This window comes from Pteronotus mesoamericanus, unplaced genomic scaffold (assembly GCF_021234165.1).
Source record: "Pteronotus mesoamericanus isolate MK-2021 breed Mesoamerican mustached bat unplaced genomic scaffold, CSHL_Meso_final scaffold_174, whole genome shotgun sequence".
NCBI classification, from domain to species: domain Eukaryota; kingdom Metazoa; phylum Chordata; class Mammalia; order Chiroptera; family Mormoopidae; genus Pteronotus; species Pteronotus mesoamericanus.
Window position 1 is genome coordinate 40,532,000 of NW_026555309.1, and position 13,903 is coordinate 40,545,902.

At 51.9% G+C, this 13,903-nt stretch overlaps 1 protein-coding gene across 1 annotated transcript in view; it reads right to left on the reverse strand.

The window, feature by feature from the left end:
* Positions 1-1,227: 1,227 nt before the first annotated feature.
* ADCY8 (adenylate cyclase 8) overlaps positions 1,228-13,903 on the reverse strand; it is a 156,023-nt gene continuing 143,347 nt past the window's right edge. Inside the window, exons 15-18 of the mRNA XM_054590096.1 lie at positions 11,624-11,770; positions 6,065-6,157; positions 4,281-4,395; positions 1,228-1,715 (exon numbers count right to left, since the gene is read on the reverse strand). Of these exons, the coding sequence (XP_054446071.1) occupies positions 1,228-1,715; positions 4,281-4,395; positions 6,065-6,157; positions 11,624-11,770 (843 nt within the window). The remainder of the gene's footprint in view (positions 1,716-4,280; positions 4,396-6,064; positions 6,158-11,623; positions 11,771-13,903) is intronic.

Genomic DNA, 13,903 nt, shown 5'->3' on the forward strand with positions numbered 1-13,903 from the left:
ACTTTCCTCAAGAGCATAGCACAGACCTAGCATATAGGATGCTCTGTACGAAGGGTGCGTGTGTGTATGTGTGTGTCAGGGGGTATGGGAGGGTCTGTGTGTTTGAGCATACATGCTTGTGTGTGTGCGTGTGTGTGTGTGTGTGTGTGTGTGAATTGAGAAGAGGCTCAGTTTTGTGTTGGGTCCAGAAGCAGGGGGTGATGAGGAACCTGGGGTTGGCAGACATCATGGGGCTTCCATGGGGATTCCCACCAGACTCATGAAGGGCGTGGGACCAGGAGGACCTGGGTGGCCCTCTGGTTGTAGGGTGGCCTGGTACAGGGAGCAAAGGAGAAAGGTCAGAGGACCCATATAGAGTCCAAGGACGCAGGAGGAGCAATCAGGGCCGCTGCGTTCGGCTCAACTCTGCTGCTGCTTGGTGATTCGTGGCCATGTTTTCCCCATTTGAGCCTCTACTTTCATATATACAAAACCAAGACTTTGGACCACATATGATTTTTAAACTCTTTGCAGCTTACACTCTATTTTTAGATCGAGTTTTTCAAAAATTTATTTTTACGAGTCTCTGTGTGCTGGAGAATTGGGATAATGATCTCTCTTCCTGAGAGCTGTCAAAGCACCTGAAATCGTGTGTGGAACTGGACTTTGCAATCTGCAAAGCCCTCTGAAAAAGTTAGTTCTCATTACCGTTATTGTTATGGCAACATCAAGGCAGGGGTCGGTATGCTATGAAGACTGTATTCGAAATTATTTCCACACAGAAACCGATGGCATTTAAGTCACACTGTTTTCTCAAAGGCAAAGACAGGTGCATGGAGTCCACTCAAAATGCTTTGAAAGCTCCCTCAGAAAATGGCACCGTCATGTTCCTGGGGTGGGAGGGACGGGATGGTGGCGGGAAGTGTGTGGCTGATATGCGATTAATAATTCACACAGGCACAGGGCACCCAGTCCCCTGGTTGCTCATGAATAAAACATTGGGTTCAGTTGTTTGGCACTCACAGCTCATCTGGAAGCAACATTCTCACTTGGAAATGCCGGCTGGCCCGGGGGCCAGAGCGTCAGAACACCCCGTGGTTCTAGAATAAAAACGCCAGGGAAGGGAATGAGTTCCCAAAGACCAATGAAACCATCCTTGTTTTTAAAAAAAATTAAACATTTTTTATTAGTATATTTATTTTATATATAAAAGAAATACAAAAAAAAAGAAACACAAAGAGAATGCTTTTATGGCAAGTCGGACTTGTCGGCGCCCTCGGCTTGGGTTCCAGGCTCTGACCCGCTGGGTGTCAGCAAAGTCCGCCGGTTGTAGTGGCCCTTGATGATCCCCGTGTTGCTGTTCTCGTTGAGGAGCTGCTTCTGCCTCTGCCTGTTGAGGGACTGGACGAGGCCCAGGACGACGGCAGCCAAGGAGTACTGCCCCGGCAGCCTTCTCGGGGGCAAGATGAATGGGTTGGGCTGGACTCTGCCCAGGAGAAAGTACGTTTTGATTTTCCCTTCCTGTTCGCTGATGCCCTTCACGTAGATCTCCCCGCGGTAGTCGAAGGCAAAGCCCTGGTCCTTCAGGATGAGATAGGTCTCCTCGGGGACTTGGATCCTGCCACTGACGCCTGTGCTGTCCATCCGACTGGCCAGGTTCACTGTTTTGCCCCAGATGTCGTACTGAGGTTTCTTAGCGCCAATGACGCCGGCTACCACTGAGCCGTGGCTGATGCCTGGGAGGGAACCAAAGAAGCAAGAGATGAGAGAAGAGAAGAGAAGAGGGACATCCCCGAGATGGCTGCCCCCTGCCTGGGGCGGCGATCATGAAGGGCGTGATTTCTGCGGACAAACTCCAGGGGCCTGATCCCGCCTCCATCACTTGTTAGATATGTGACCTGGGTCACTTACTTTGCCGATTTGGACCTCACCTTTAGTCTGGTGAAGTGGAAATGATAAAAGGGAGAGGAAATGAGATACAAGCAGCAAAGCCATGAGAGCTCGTGAAAAAAAACTGAGCGTGTGCACACCATGGGACGCTGGGATCTCCTCCTGCCTCTGCTGGGACCAGGCTGAGAGCGGGGCAGACATGTTCGCTCTCCGGTTTGGCTAGGGTCCTGAGGGTCATGCCCTCAGTCCATGGTGACAGCCTCCTACTGGGCCTCCCTGCCTCCCGCCCTGGCCTCCAGGGATGCTCCACTCTGCACTGCTGCCTGAGGGGGAGGGACTCTTTCAGGCTCATCTGATCAAGTTGCAACCCACTCCAACACCTGTCCCGTTGCCTCTTGCCTGTGGGATAAGCCTTGGTCCCAGCTGAGGGCTTCTCAGATCGAGCTGTCGTCACCAGCCTCACTTGCCAGCTCCCTCCCCCTCCCCTGCGCTCTGTGCCCCGTAAGAAACTGTGCTAATGCCCTGCCGACCATTCCCTGCTTTGCGCCTTTGTCTTCGCCTTTCTCTCTGCTTATTTTCTCCCAATCCTGTAGTTCATCTGGCACATGCTTTTTAAGACCGTTTCAATGCCTCCTCCTTTAGGAAACACAGGCTTCTCTTCCAGGAATGGATGCATTTCACTCAACATGTTAGTGGGCAGGTATATCCCCTTCAAATAGGATTTCCCATTCATTCTGCAGACAGAGCCTGGGCACCTGGTGCATACAGTGCTGTCCCCGGTGCTGGGGGTCTGATGGGAAAGAAGAAGACTGCCCCGGCTCTCCTGGAGCTTACCTTCTATGGGGGAGAGATGAGAAATAATACAAACTACTACAATACCAATGAGTGTTCAAGTCTCTAAAGAAAAACCCATCAGGTTAAAGGGATAGAGAACTATGGTGGGCATTTTGGAGGGGCATGGTTAGGAAAGGCCTTTCTGAGCAGAGATCTGAAGACAGTGACAGCGTAGGCCTCGCAGGTATCTGGGTCTGATCATTCTCGGCAGAATGAAGAGCAAGACGCCCCCTCTCTCAAACACGTATGCATATATATAAGATACAATTGGCTGTGGAATTTGAGAGACAGACCTTGCAGAATGCCCGGGAATCGCCAGTCTGCACAGCATTGTTATAGCCGTTGTGCATGTGCTCGTCACCTGACTGCTGCGGGGTAAGCAGGGGAAGCTGATGGCAATGCCAGGTTCACACCTGAGCACGCTGACACGCAGCATTTACATGATTCACCCAGACTCGCAGCGCTGGTCACAGCAGGCCCGCAACACACACCGAGATGCCCAGTCCAGCTAGGAAAATAATTTCCTACCTCCTGAACTATGTCAGCAGTGTGACAGATCACACCATGTCCCGATCCCGAGCAACATGTCCTAGATTTACGTAGAATACCCTTTTGTTGAGGGCTAGGGTCCTGCTTTGTATTCCTGCCTCAATTCTGTTGTGATTTCAAAAAGGACAAGCAAAGTGAATGGAAGATGTTGGAACAAGTCCCAAACATCCCATCCATACACCAAAACATAAAATACAATTTCTTTTAGTCCAATGAACAAAGGCAAGTGGAGTTCCTTTGATCTGACAAGTCAGATGTTGGTATTTTGACCTTTTTGTCTTCAAAGCCGATGAGGGAGGACCGAATACAGTAAAATGGCACACTAGCCAGAGGGCACCTAACATGAGGATGCAGCAAGGATCGCTCCAGATTGCACCCTGGCAGCTAGGAGGTCGTCAGTCTCAGGAAACCCAGGAGCTTCTCCCGGGATGCCTTCCTGGCTGTGTGATGTCAAGTCACTTCCTCCCCTTCTCTGAGCCCGAGTTTGTGCATTTGTAAAACGAGAATGGGGACTGGAGCAGGGGCTTCCTAGCTTGTTAGGGGGCGCTCGAGGCTCAGCACAGATGCCGAAGGAATTGGCACATTCTACAGATTATAAAGGGTTGTTATTCACATTGCTGTGACTGTCGCTGTGCTGTCCCTCTGCAGGAGGGTGCCTCCAAACGCGAAAGAAGGGCGAGCTGTGTGGCTGAGAGAAGTGCCGCAGGCTCTCTGCCTGTCCCTGATTGCCAGCTTGGGGGACACAAGAGGATGAAATGACTCATGAGTCAGCTGCCTCTCTCAGCAGGGCCTGGTGTGGGTGGGTGCTGGGCACAGAGGTGGGAAGAGAGGTCACCGTGGACAAGTGCCTGCACACAGGCCAGTGCCCTTCCCTGGCCTTCAGAGCGCGGCAGCCAGAGCGGCCTGAGCTGACCCCGTCCCTGTCCTTGGCAAGGTCACGCTCAGCCTGGCGCATTCTGCAGGAAGAAGCTTCCTGGCTTGCCGCCCAGGGCCGGGTGCTGCCCGCCACCCCTCCAGCTGCTACTCACCGATCCGGAGCTCGAAGTTGTTGAACGAGTGCTTGTTGATCTCCTGTATGCTCTCGGTCAGGGCGAGGGAGAAGTCGGCCAGGGCACACAGGTGTCCCCACTTATCTTCAGATTGCTGCAGCAGACAGGGGAGGGGAGCTCACTCTCCGGGGCACAGGGGAGCATTTCGGGAGTGGGGGCCTGCTCTGTGTCCTAAGCCCACCCGCACATCCCACAGAAGGAAGTAACCAGGTGTGTGACTCCCTGTACGTTCAAGCCATCAGTGTGCAAGAGCATGGGACAATAGCGGGTTGGCTTAAGAGTATAAACTGTGCGTGGGTCATCATACTCCTTTCCCTCCCCTGCACCTGTCTGTTCAGGCAATGGATCCGAGTTCCCGACCATGCTCACTGTGTGCATGCATGTGTGCATACAACTGCTCTTGTGTATATACGTGCAGCGAATATACATGCGCCCCATGCACACATGCAGTTTGTGCACGCACTCCTATGCACACACGCGTAGCACACATGTTCCCATGCACGCATGTGTGGTGTTGGTACGTGTGTGCTCCTGTGTGCATGTGTGTAGTGTTTGGGTGTGTGTGTACACGTGCTACGATGTACACAGGGGTAGTGTTTCCAAACTAGGCACTATGTACTTTCCTTGGAAGCGCCTTGTGCACAAGCTCCTGAGGGAAGTCGGAGTAGCCTCTGTGCCTCTCTGAGCCTCAGTTTCCTCATCTGTACAATGGGGATGAGCACACTTGCCCTGCCTACCTCCCAGGGGGCGGGTGGGGTTGTGTGTGGAGCTGCCCACTTCCCAGGGGGCGGGTGGGGTTGTGTGTGGAGGATTCCACCCTCGCACCGGAGGCTGGCAAACAGGTGCAGTAAAGGGTCAGAGAGCCCGTGTTTTAGCCTTTGTGGGCCATGTTTCGGGCATGACTACTCCACGCTGCCACTGTATTGTGGCTTGAAGGGAGCTGCAGACAAAGTACAAATAAGGAGTGCGGCTGTGTTCCAATAAAATCTGATTTACGAAAACAGGTGGCTGGCTGGATCTGGCCTGCAGCTGGCCCTTGGGGACCCCCGCCATAAAGGGCCATGCACAGGCACCTGATTCCTAGCGTGGGTTTCCTGCCAGGTAGTTACCCTTATACTGTTTCTAGGCCCTTAGCTAGAAAGAAAGCAAAAGGAGGTGAGAAGGAGGAACAAGGACTCCTTCTCCCCAGTGACTTGGACTCATATCCACGTAACACTGGCTGAGGACCTTCTCAGGGGCAAGGCTCTGTGTGGGGAGCGAGACATTATCTCGGGGGATTCATCCACTGACCCCGGAAGGTGGACATTAACATTCCTACTTAACATTAGCGCCTGGCACACAGGCATCTCTCCAAAGAGCAGGAGCTACTATATTATTATTATTATTACTACTATTATTCCATATTGATTGTGGAGGAGAAAACAAAAGCAAGATTAGACAACAAGCTAGGATCAGGGGTTTAGCAACACCTACCACTCAATCATAATAGGGACTTCTTGGCTCCGGTTTTGTTCATCAAGTGAACAGGGAGGTTCAGAATGAAGCCCAGAGGCTTTTCAACCATAAAGAAGCATCGGTTCATCCAGTAGCCCCTGCCGACCCCGGGAGCAGCGTGCACCACAGCACTGGGATATCCAGTCCCTCAGATTTTCTCCCTCGCCATCCCCAAGCCTCCTGGTGTCGGTGGCCTTACTACCTTCAGCAACATGACAACGGTGAGGCCCCTGCCGTAGGGTGTGGCTGAGTCTAAAGAGTCCCTTTACCTGTTTTTCAGGTGACAGGCCCGAGACAGCCATGTAGGTGCTGCCAATGGTCTTGATCTTTTCGATGTCTTGGAACCGGTCCTCGCCGAGCAGCTGAAACAGACCAGGCAGCGGCGTTAGCCCTGGTGTGTGTTCTCCCTGCAGCCGGGAGCCCTGAGGCGAGCCCTCTGGCTCACATTAAAGACGGCCCCTGGCTGTCTCAGCAGCCTTGGGGCAGCTGCGCTTCTCTCTGAAAACCATGCATTCAGAGAGTCAACATATATTTACTAAGCACCTGCTAAGCACCAGACGCCAGGATGGCTGTGACTAGATACTCTTTAGGGATAGTTTGGTCTCTAGGAATCTTCGAAATAGACAAAGCTACCTTATTAAGTTAAAGGAGGGATCACAAATGTTCTGCAATCCATCAGCACATGTTTGCCTTTATTGTCAACATGTATGTGGAATCCCTCCCCGCCAGCACCCTGGCCTAAGCCACTGTTAGCGTGTACCTTGTTACTGTGTAGCAATAACATACCAGCTCCTGCCCTTACCCCACATGCCCAGCACAGCTGCCAGAGGGATCCCATCCAAATGCAAGCCAGGCCATGTCCCTGCTCTGTGCACACTCTTCTGTGGCTTCCCATTCCACTCAGGGTCAAAGTGAGAGTCTTCTCTGTAACCGGCCGGTCCTCCCACGCCCTGTCGCCTCCACGCACTCTGCTCCAGCCACACCGACCTTGCTGATCCTAGCCAGCCAGGCCTGCTTTTGCCTCAGGACCTTTGCACTTGCTGCTCTCCTTTTGGGACAGTCCTCCCTCAGAGGAAGACTGCGCACCCCTCACCTCCTCTGGGTCTCTCCTCAGCTGTCACCCCAGTGGGGCCTTGCTGACCACTTCATCCAAAACTGAACACAACCTCCCATCCCTGGGGCCACCCACACTGTAAGATAAGGAAGACAAGAATAAACTAGCAAAGGGGAAAGGTGGAGAATTGCCAGTGAAGTAGAAATAAAAACGTGAGTTGGCAGAAGCTAAGGGGGGAGGGAAATGGTGTCCCCGGAGGAAAGCGCTGTCACCCGGGCCTAACACTGCTGGTGGGCTCAGGGCCCAGCGCAGCTCGCTCCCTGGGGACCTCATCATGTCTCCTGGCTTTCAGCACAGCCTCTTTTCTGAAGACTCCCAGGTATGTGTGTCCTCCTTGACCTTCAGACTGACCGACACAATTGCTAAGCCACACCCCCACTACAGGTCTAACAGGCATCTCTCATTGGCCATCCCCAAAGCTACACCCTTGGCCTTGTTTACTCACTTGCCAGTTCTGTTAATGTTGTCTCCATTTTTCCGGTTGTTCTGGATAAAACCTCACAACCCGCATCTAACCTGTCAGAAGCTCCTTGGCTCCACCTCAGAGATGTCCAGATTATCTGTTCCACTGTCCCCATACATCCATGAACCTGCCCTGAGTGCAGGAGCCAAGTTCAAAGCTCAGACCTCCTACCCCCAAGTCTAAATTCTGACCTTTTATTTCCTGTTGTTGGCAGCTATTTAAATGTAACTGCTGGCTCTCTAACTCTTTGCTTCTCTGTAAGACTGTACATCCTCAGGTGCGCATGCCATCCTGGGGGTGGGCAGACAGATGGGGAGGATGCGGTAGGTTTTCTATAGAGAGCAGTCCCCAACCTTTTTGGCACTGGGGACCGGTTTTGCGGAAGATGGGAGGGGGTGGGTGGCAGCAGAGCTCAGGTGAATTTTGGTCACAGCCGGGTCACAACACGCCACGGCTCGGCACCCATTGTGGCCCAGGGGTTGGGGACCCCTGCTGTAGACCATTTCCCTAGAGGCATCCTCTCAAAACTAAGCAGGAGCTAAGAAACTTGGAAAAGTCCAGCTCCAGAGAAACTAGTCTGGGAAACATGGAAAATACAAGCAGGTGCTTTTGTGATTTGACTTGTGTGTGTGTTCATGTATGTGTGAGTGCATCTGTGTGGGAGCGCGAAGCTTGATGAACAGCCGAGGCAGCCTTTGTTCATTACTTTTGTTTCCTGAGCTAAAGAAGAGGCCGCCGCTCGGTGCTCTGTCCTGACTGAGAGTCTGCAAAGTGCACCCTGGGCAGGAAGTGGCTGGAGCAGCCGGCCGGTCCCCAACCTGCGATCACCCCAGACAGGTGCCCTCAGACGCCTCCAAGCAGGTTTCTGAGCAGCGCTCCTGCTGTGAGTATTTCAGCTCAGAGATCCTGGCTTGCCTTCGGCTGCCTACCTCCTTCCCTCTGTGTCCTTACAACTGCATTTCCCCAGCCTCCTGCGGGGAGGGGGCTCTACCCTCCTCTCTTCTCCTCAAAATTTCTTGGCTGAGGGCCAACTTCAGGCCCAGGCAAAGCTTCCTCCTCCTCTGAAATCGATTAGGAGACAGCAAGAGTCATCATTACTTCATTTAATATCCATGCAGCAAATTTATGTACTATACAGCTAAAAGCATCTGCGGGCCTAATGTGTTCCTGATCCACCCCTTTATTAATTCACTAGTCTGCGCAGAGAAGGGGGTGTGAGAGGACTCTTCAGCCTTCGCAGGGGCAGGGCCTGTGGGGCGAGCGACCTGGCGTCATTGCAAACCCAGCCTTGGTGCGTGTGCTCTGGGCAATGTTCTGCTTTCCTCTGAGCCAAGACAGAATTTTGCATGCTAGCCCTCAGGTCCTGTGGTAATTGTGTCAGCAGGAAGAGCAGCGTCGCTATTAAGGTGAGCACCGGGGCGTCTGGCTGGAGCTTGGCCAGGGCAGAGTCTAGGGGCCGCTCTTGACCCGAAGGATGAAGGCATGTCTGGCTGACCCAAGGGGAGCTGACAGTGCTTGGGGCTGGCAAGCCAGGGAACGTTTCCTTGTTGACGGCATTCTCTTTCCTCTTCCTCCTCCTCTGTCCTTTCTCTTCTATTCCCTCCCCTGTTCCTCTCCCACTCTTCCAAAGCACCTGTTCTGAAGACAGCAGCCTCCTGGACCAATCCCCTCTCAGCCTTGTCAACTTCCCTCTGCAAACACCCCTCTCTACCACGAGGGGCGCTGTCCTTTGTCTCAGTTTCTTGGAAGACTCCAGGATGTTTGCAATTTGGGGCACCAAGATGTGTATTTAGTTCGTTTATTTACTACCATTTAAAAACATGCTAGTGGGCACTTTCAGGAGATGGAGTGCTATAGAGTTTAAAATAAAAAAAGAGCCTACTATCTCAACCTTCAATCAGGATATTTTTAATGGAGCAATTTTTAAAAAAAATTTGGGAGTATGTTTTAGACTGTACTAGCCCATCACCACCTCACTATTTACCGGCTGCTTCCTGTCTCCCATTATGTAATTAATTAATAAAGTATCTTTTATAAGCATGTCTTATGTTCCAGGCACAGTGCTAGGCCCTGGGGATATCCAGGATCCATAAGAATATAGTTTCTATCTTCATGAGCCTGTGGCCTGGCATGGAGGCTGTTACCATGGAATCGCTCTCCACTCCCCCCACAGCAAGGCCCTCGGTGCAAGAACGCTGACCACTGAGTCCTAACGTGAATCCAACTCCTAGTCACTGTCTCTCTCTCGGGCGTGAGCCACGGAAGGCAAGAAGTGATTGTGTTGTCACTTATTTTGATCCCCCACCCCCTATCCCTAGGACAACTGAAAGGGCTATGGTTGACTTTATGACCACAAAACCAGAATCATGAAATGCCACTTCAGTGACAAACAGTGCCACATAAGGATTAACAACCAAATGGCACGGCGGGCCTGGGGCCCAGGCGTGGCTGTACCATTCTAGTGGCAAGTGACCCTGGACACCCTTGGTGCTTCTGAGTCTTTAGTTTTTCTTATTTATAGAACAAAGGCTAGTCATTCCTATCCTGTGGGTTTGGTGTGAGGGATAATAATAAGCAAATGTGGAATGCTGAAAATGGCTACATGCGGTAAACGCCTGTAGGGTTAACACAGTGGGTCTCTGCTCCAGACCTAAGTGGTTAGAGGGGGCCAAGGATCTATACACGGAAGGGTTCCAGGATCTATGAAGGAAGGTTTCTGGAGAATAAGTGTTTCATTGAAAAAGGAGCGGCAGTATTTACCTGGCTGGAAGGGGGATTAGAAGAGGTGTCACAAGGGGAGATGGTGTTTGGATGGACAGTGAAATGCCTATGCGGGTTTCCACTGCTGTGGAGTCAAGGAGGCAGGATGGTACGGTGAGGATGGACTAATTTCTTGGCAGAAAGAGCTCTGTGTGGAATAGGTAGGTGGGCTCGAGGGCTTGTAAGTAGCATGACAGTGCTGGACGGCGGGCTGGGTGGCATGTAGTGGAAGATAAGGCTGGGGAGGGTACAGGGACAGCAGTGCAGAGCCACAGGTAACCTGAGGAATTGGCAAAGGGGAGCCACTGCAGGGTTTTGGGTTCCAAAGGGATGTGACAAAATATGCCCAATTTCGGTTGTTGCTGCTGGTGAGTTGCAGGAGGGACAGCAGCCAGGAGCTGATTGTGACCGTCCAGGTGAGGAATGATGTGGCCCAGAGCAAGACCAAGAAGAAGGAATCCGTAGGACTCAGTCGCCAGATGGCACGTGGGGACTGAGACAGGGTGTGGTTCGGGTGGTATAGTAGGTGCTGTCGGTGCCTCACCCAGACCTGCCTCATGGGGCCGTCCTCCAGAAGGCCGCGAGGGCTGGCTGCCGACAGCGCGTGGCTGTGCGCTCCTCGGGAGAATGCCCGGGCGGGCGGTGGAAGCCCCTTGCTGGCCGTGCGGGGAGGTCGTGCACCCCCATGGGCAGCCCACAGCCAATGGCTGACCAATACAAGGGTGCAAAGGCCCGCCCCCTTGCCTCAAGGGCAAACCACTCCCTGGTGTCACTTAGACTCCTGAGCTCCCCGGGAATCAGGCTGAGGCTAGACCTTAGCTTAACCTGCGTATTTGTATGGCTTCCTCTATGGCATTTTTTCAATGAATCATTTACTCCCCTTCTCAGGCTCAGGCACGTCGATGGGCACTGGTGCACTGCTTCAAGTTGGAGGACGAGAAGGAGAAAGCCCCGTCTTGCCTAAGTCTATTAATGTACATAAAGTGCAGCAAGAGTGTACCCCCACCCCATGTTATGTGGTCTTTAGACTCATGCAGGCTGGGAGAGGACAGCACTGTCTAGAGCCTGTTTATCCTTGTGTTTAGGTCTCTGACTAAATGGTAACTGATGGCTTTTCCTGTGACACTTTGAGCAGATGGAGGAACGTCCCCATCAGTGCCCAGTCTCTGTGATGCTAGTGCCTGAGCAGCAGTGGCCCCCCGTCGAGTCTTGGTTTTGTCATTTGCTAGTTGTGTGATGTTGGGGTAAGTCACCGAGCCTCTGAGGCTTATGTTCTTGCACGCCCCCCCCCACAAGAACATAATGTAAAGAAAATAGCATTTATCTCATGAGGTAACAGTGATAATTAGATTAGATAACACATGTTTGTGTTTATAATGCAGCCTGGAACTCTGTTAAGTGTGAAAAATGGGCACCGCTATGATGAGTAACATAATGCGATGACAACAACGAGGGCCATTTGTGACCGCCGGTTCCCAGGGCTCGGTTTACCTCGTCGAAGTCAGCAATGATCTCGTTCAGCAGGCGCAGGCATTCCACTCCTTGGTTGTTCATTTCAGTCTGAGAGTAGAAGTCCGCAAACCCCGGGATGGAGGCGAACATCACGCCCACGGCATCGTAGGATTGAGAATACAGCTCCTGGACAGAGGGACACATGCAGGGAGCCAGAAACAGCCATCAGAGGGGGTTCTGCACAGGTGCTCACTGTGCAAACAGCCTCCTGCCCCCTAGCACAGGTACCCATGGTCAGGGCAGAGAACGGGGGCTCTGACCGCCACATCAACGCCATAACCACAGTGTCATCACCATGTGGATTGGGACTGCAGAAAACTCACAGTCTCAGCCTCAGCTGGGCCCAGAGTCCTGACTGCCCATCCTTTTGTCCTCAGCTGTCTTTCCTGTTGTTCTCGATAGCCTAACCCTCACCGAGCTCCTGCACTTCAGCCTCCCTTGATTCCTCTTAGTAGGTGATCTAGCCTCTTACTTCATGGAGACACCTGAGGCTCTTGGCGTTCCAATACATGTATGACATTTGTCTACATTCTTACTTATTTTTATCGCTTCTGCTTCAACTCCAGACAATGCATTTTTCTTTCCGCCGAAGGTCAACACTTGTGCCTGACCCGTGGAACCCCTTCTAATTTTTTTCCCAGTGATCCTTCTCTTTCCTATTTCTTTTCCCTCTCTGCCTTCCCCTCCACCATCACCTCTTCCTCGAAGTGTTTCCTAGGAGAAAGAGAACATGTGCCTTTGATCCTGAAGACACTTGTGACTACCAACCAGGCTCTCTCCATCTTTGTCCAAATTTCTCAAACTGGTTTCCTCCACAGCCAGGCCTCACTTGGTCAAGGTTTAGTCTCATGTCAGGTGGAGGTGAAATGCCTCTGGAAGAGGTCAGACTCCCGGCCAAAGTAGGAAAATCCCCACACGAGTATCAGTTCCCACCTTCCCGGATGGTTGGGCAGACTGGCTGGTGTAGTGATCACTCCCAAGAAGATGGGTCTCTTGACTTTCTGTGCTTTACTGACACTACATTTGTTTTCCTTGTGGCTGGCCCCTTCCATGATTTTTTCTTTTATGCTTATCCTCCACCTTAGATATCGGCGATTGCTCTGGTTCTGTCCTTGACTCACCGTATGGTTCAATCAAGGCCCCTTACCGGGGCCATCTTGCATGCTCCCAGCCTTTCACCAACATTCCCCTGTGACAATCTCTGAATCCTTGTCTCTAGGTCAATTCTTCTCGGCCTTCAGGCCTCTGTGTCTTGTGCTGGGCTGCCCTCACACGGCCCCAATTTTTCAATGCGGCACCTGAACACATCTGCTCTCTACCTAAACCAGCCCCGGCTCCTTCATCCCCCAACTCAGTGTGTGGCACCCATGTTGCCAAGTCATCAATGTTAGAGGTGCTCAGAGTCATCCTTGACTCCTTCCCCATCATGTCTAGAGTCAAGAAGTTGCCAGTTCCTGTGGGGGTTCTTTTTGTTTCCTAAATATTTTTTCTAACCCTCCTAGCATTGCTTTTTATCAAGCCCTTTCCATTTTCCTCCTTCACCAGTAATAGGTTCCCTGGCTCCAGCCTTGTCCTACCCAAAGGCATGTTCCACACGGCAGCGCAAGTGAGCTTTGAAAGGTATAAGATTGACCACACTTCTTCCATTTTTAAGACCCTCAATGGCCCACCATTGCCCTCAGGAGAAAGCTCAAACACAGTGGCATGACATATATTCATGTCTTCATCTCTACCTCCTATCTCTTCAGCCCCATTGTCTGAAATTTATCGCCTGTGGTGGATCTGGTGCTCCAGAAACACTGAAGCATTTGTACTTCTGTCAGCTTCCATTCCCTCCTCACTCATGGTCCAGCCCTTGCATTTCTTTGCATGGAGTTTTTCTCTGGTCACTAGAGGGCACTGTGTTCATGTGAGCACTGAGCTGAACACTCTAGGAAATTAATGCCTCCTCCACCTCTGCCTCCTCCCCCGCCCCCGAGCAGCTGTCACTCAGTGACTGAAGAGAATTGGCTATAGTCCTCAACTCCTTCACCTTTTGGGTCAGACAACTTTAAGGTATGCTTTTGACGCAGTTTCTTCCCCAAATTCTCCAGTGGGATTAAACTTCAGTCATCCACAAGGTGACTAGTCTAGGATGCTCTTCGGCCTCCCTGGGTCTGCCTCTGAGCAAATTGCGTGTACTCAAATCTGTCTCGCGGTGTGCTTCTGGAAGAAGCCAAACAAAGGTAGATACTTGGCTGTTTCACACACTAGTGCTTT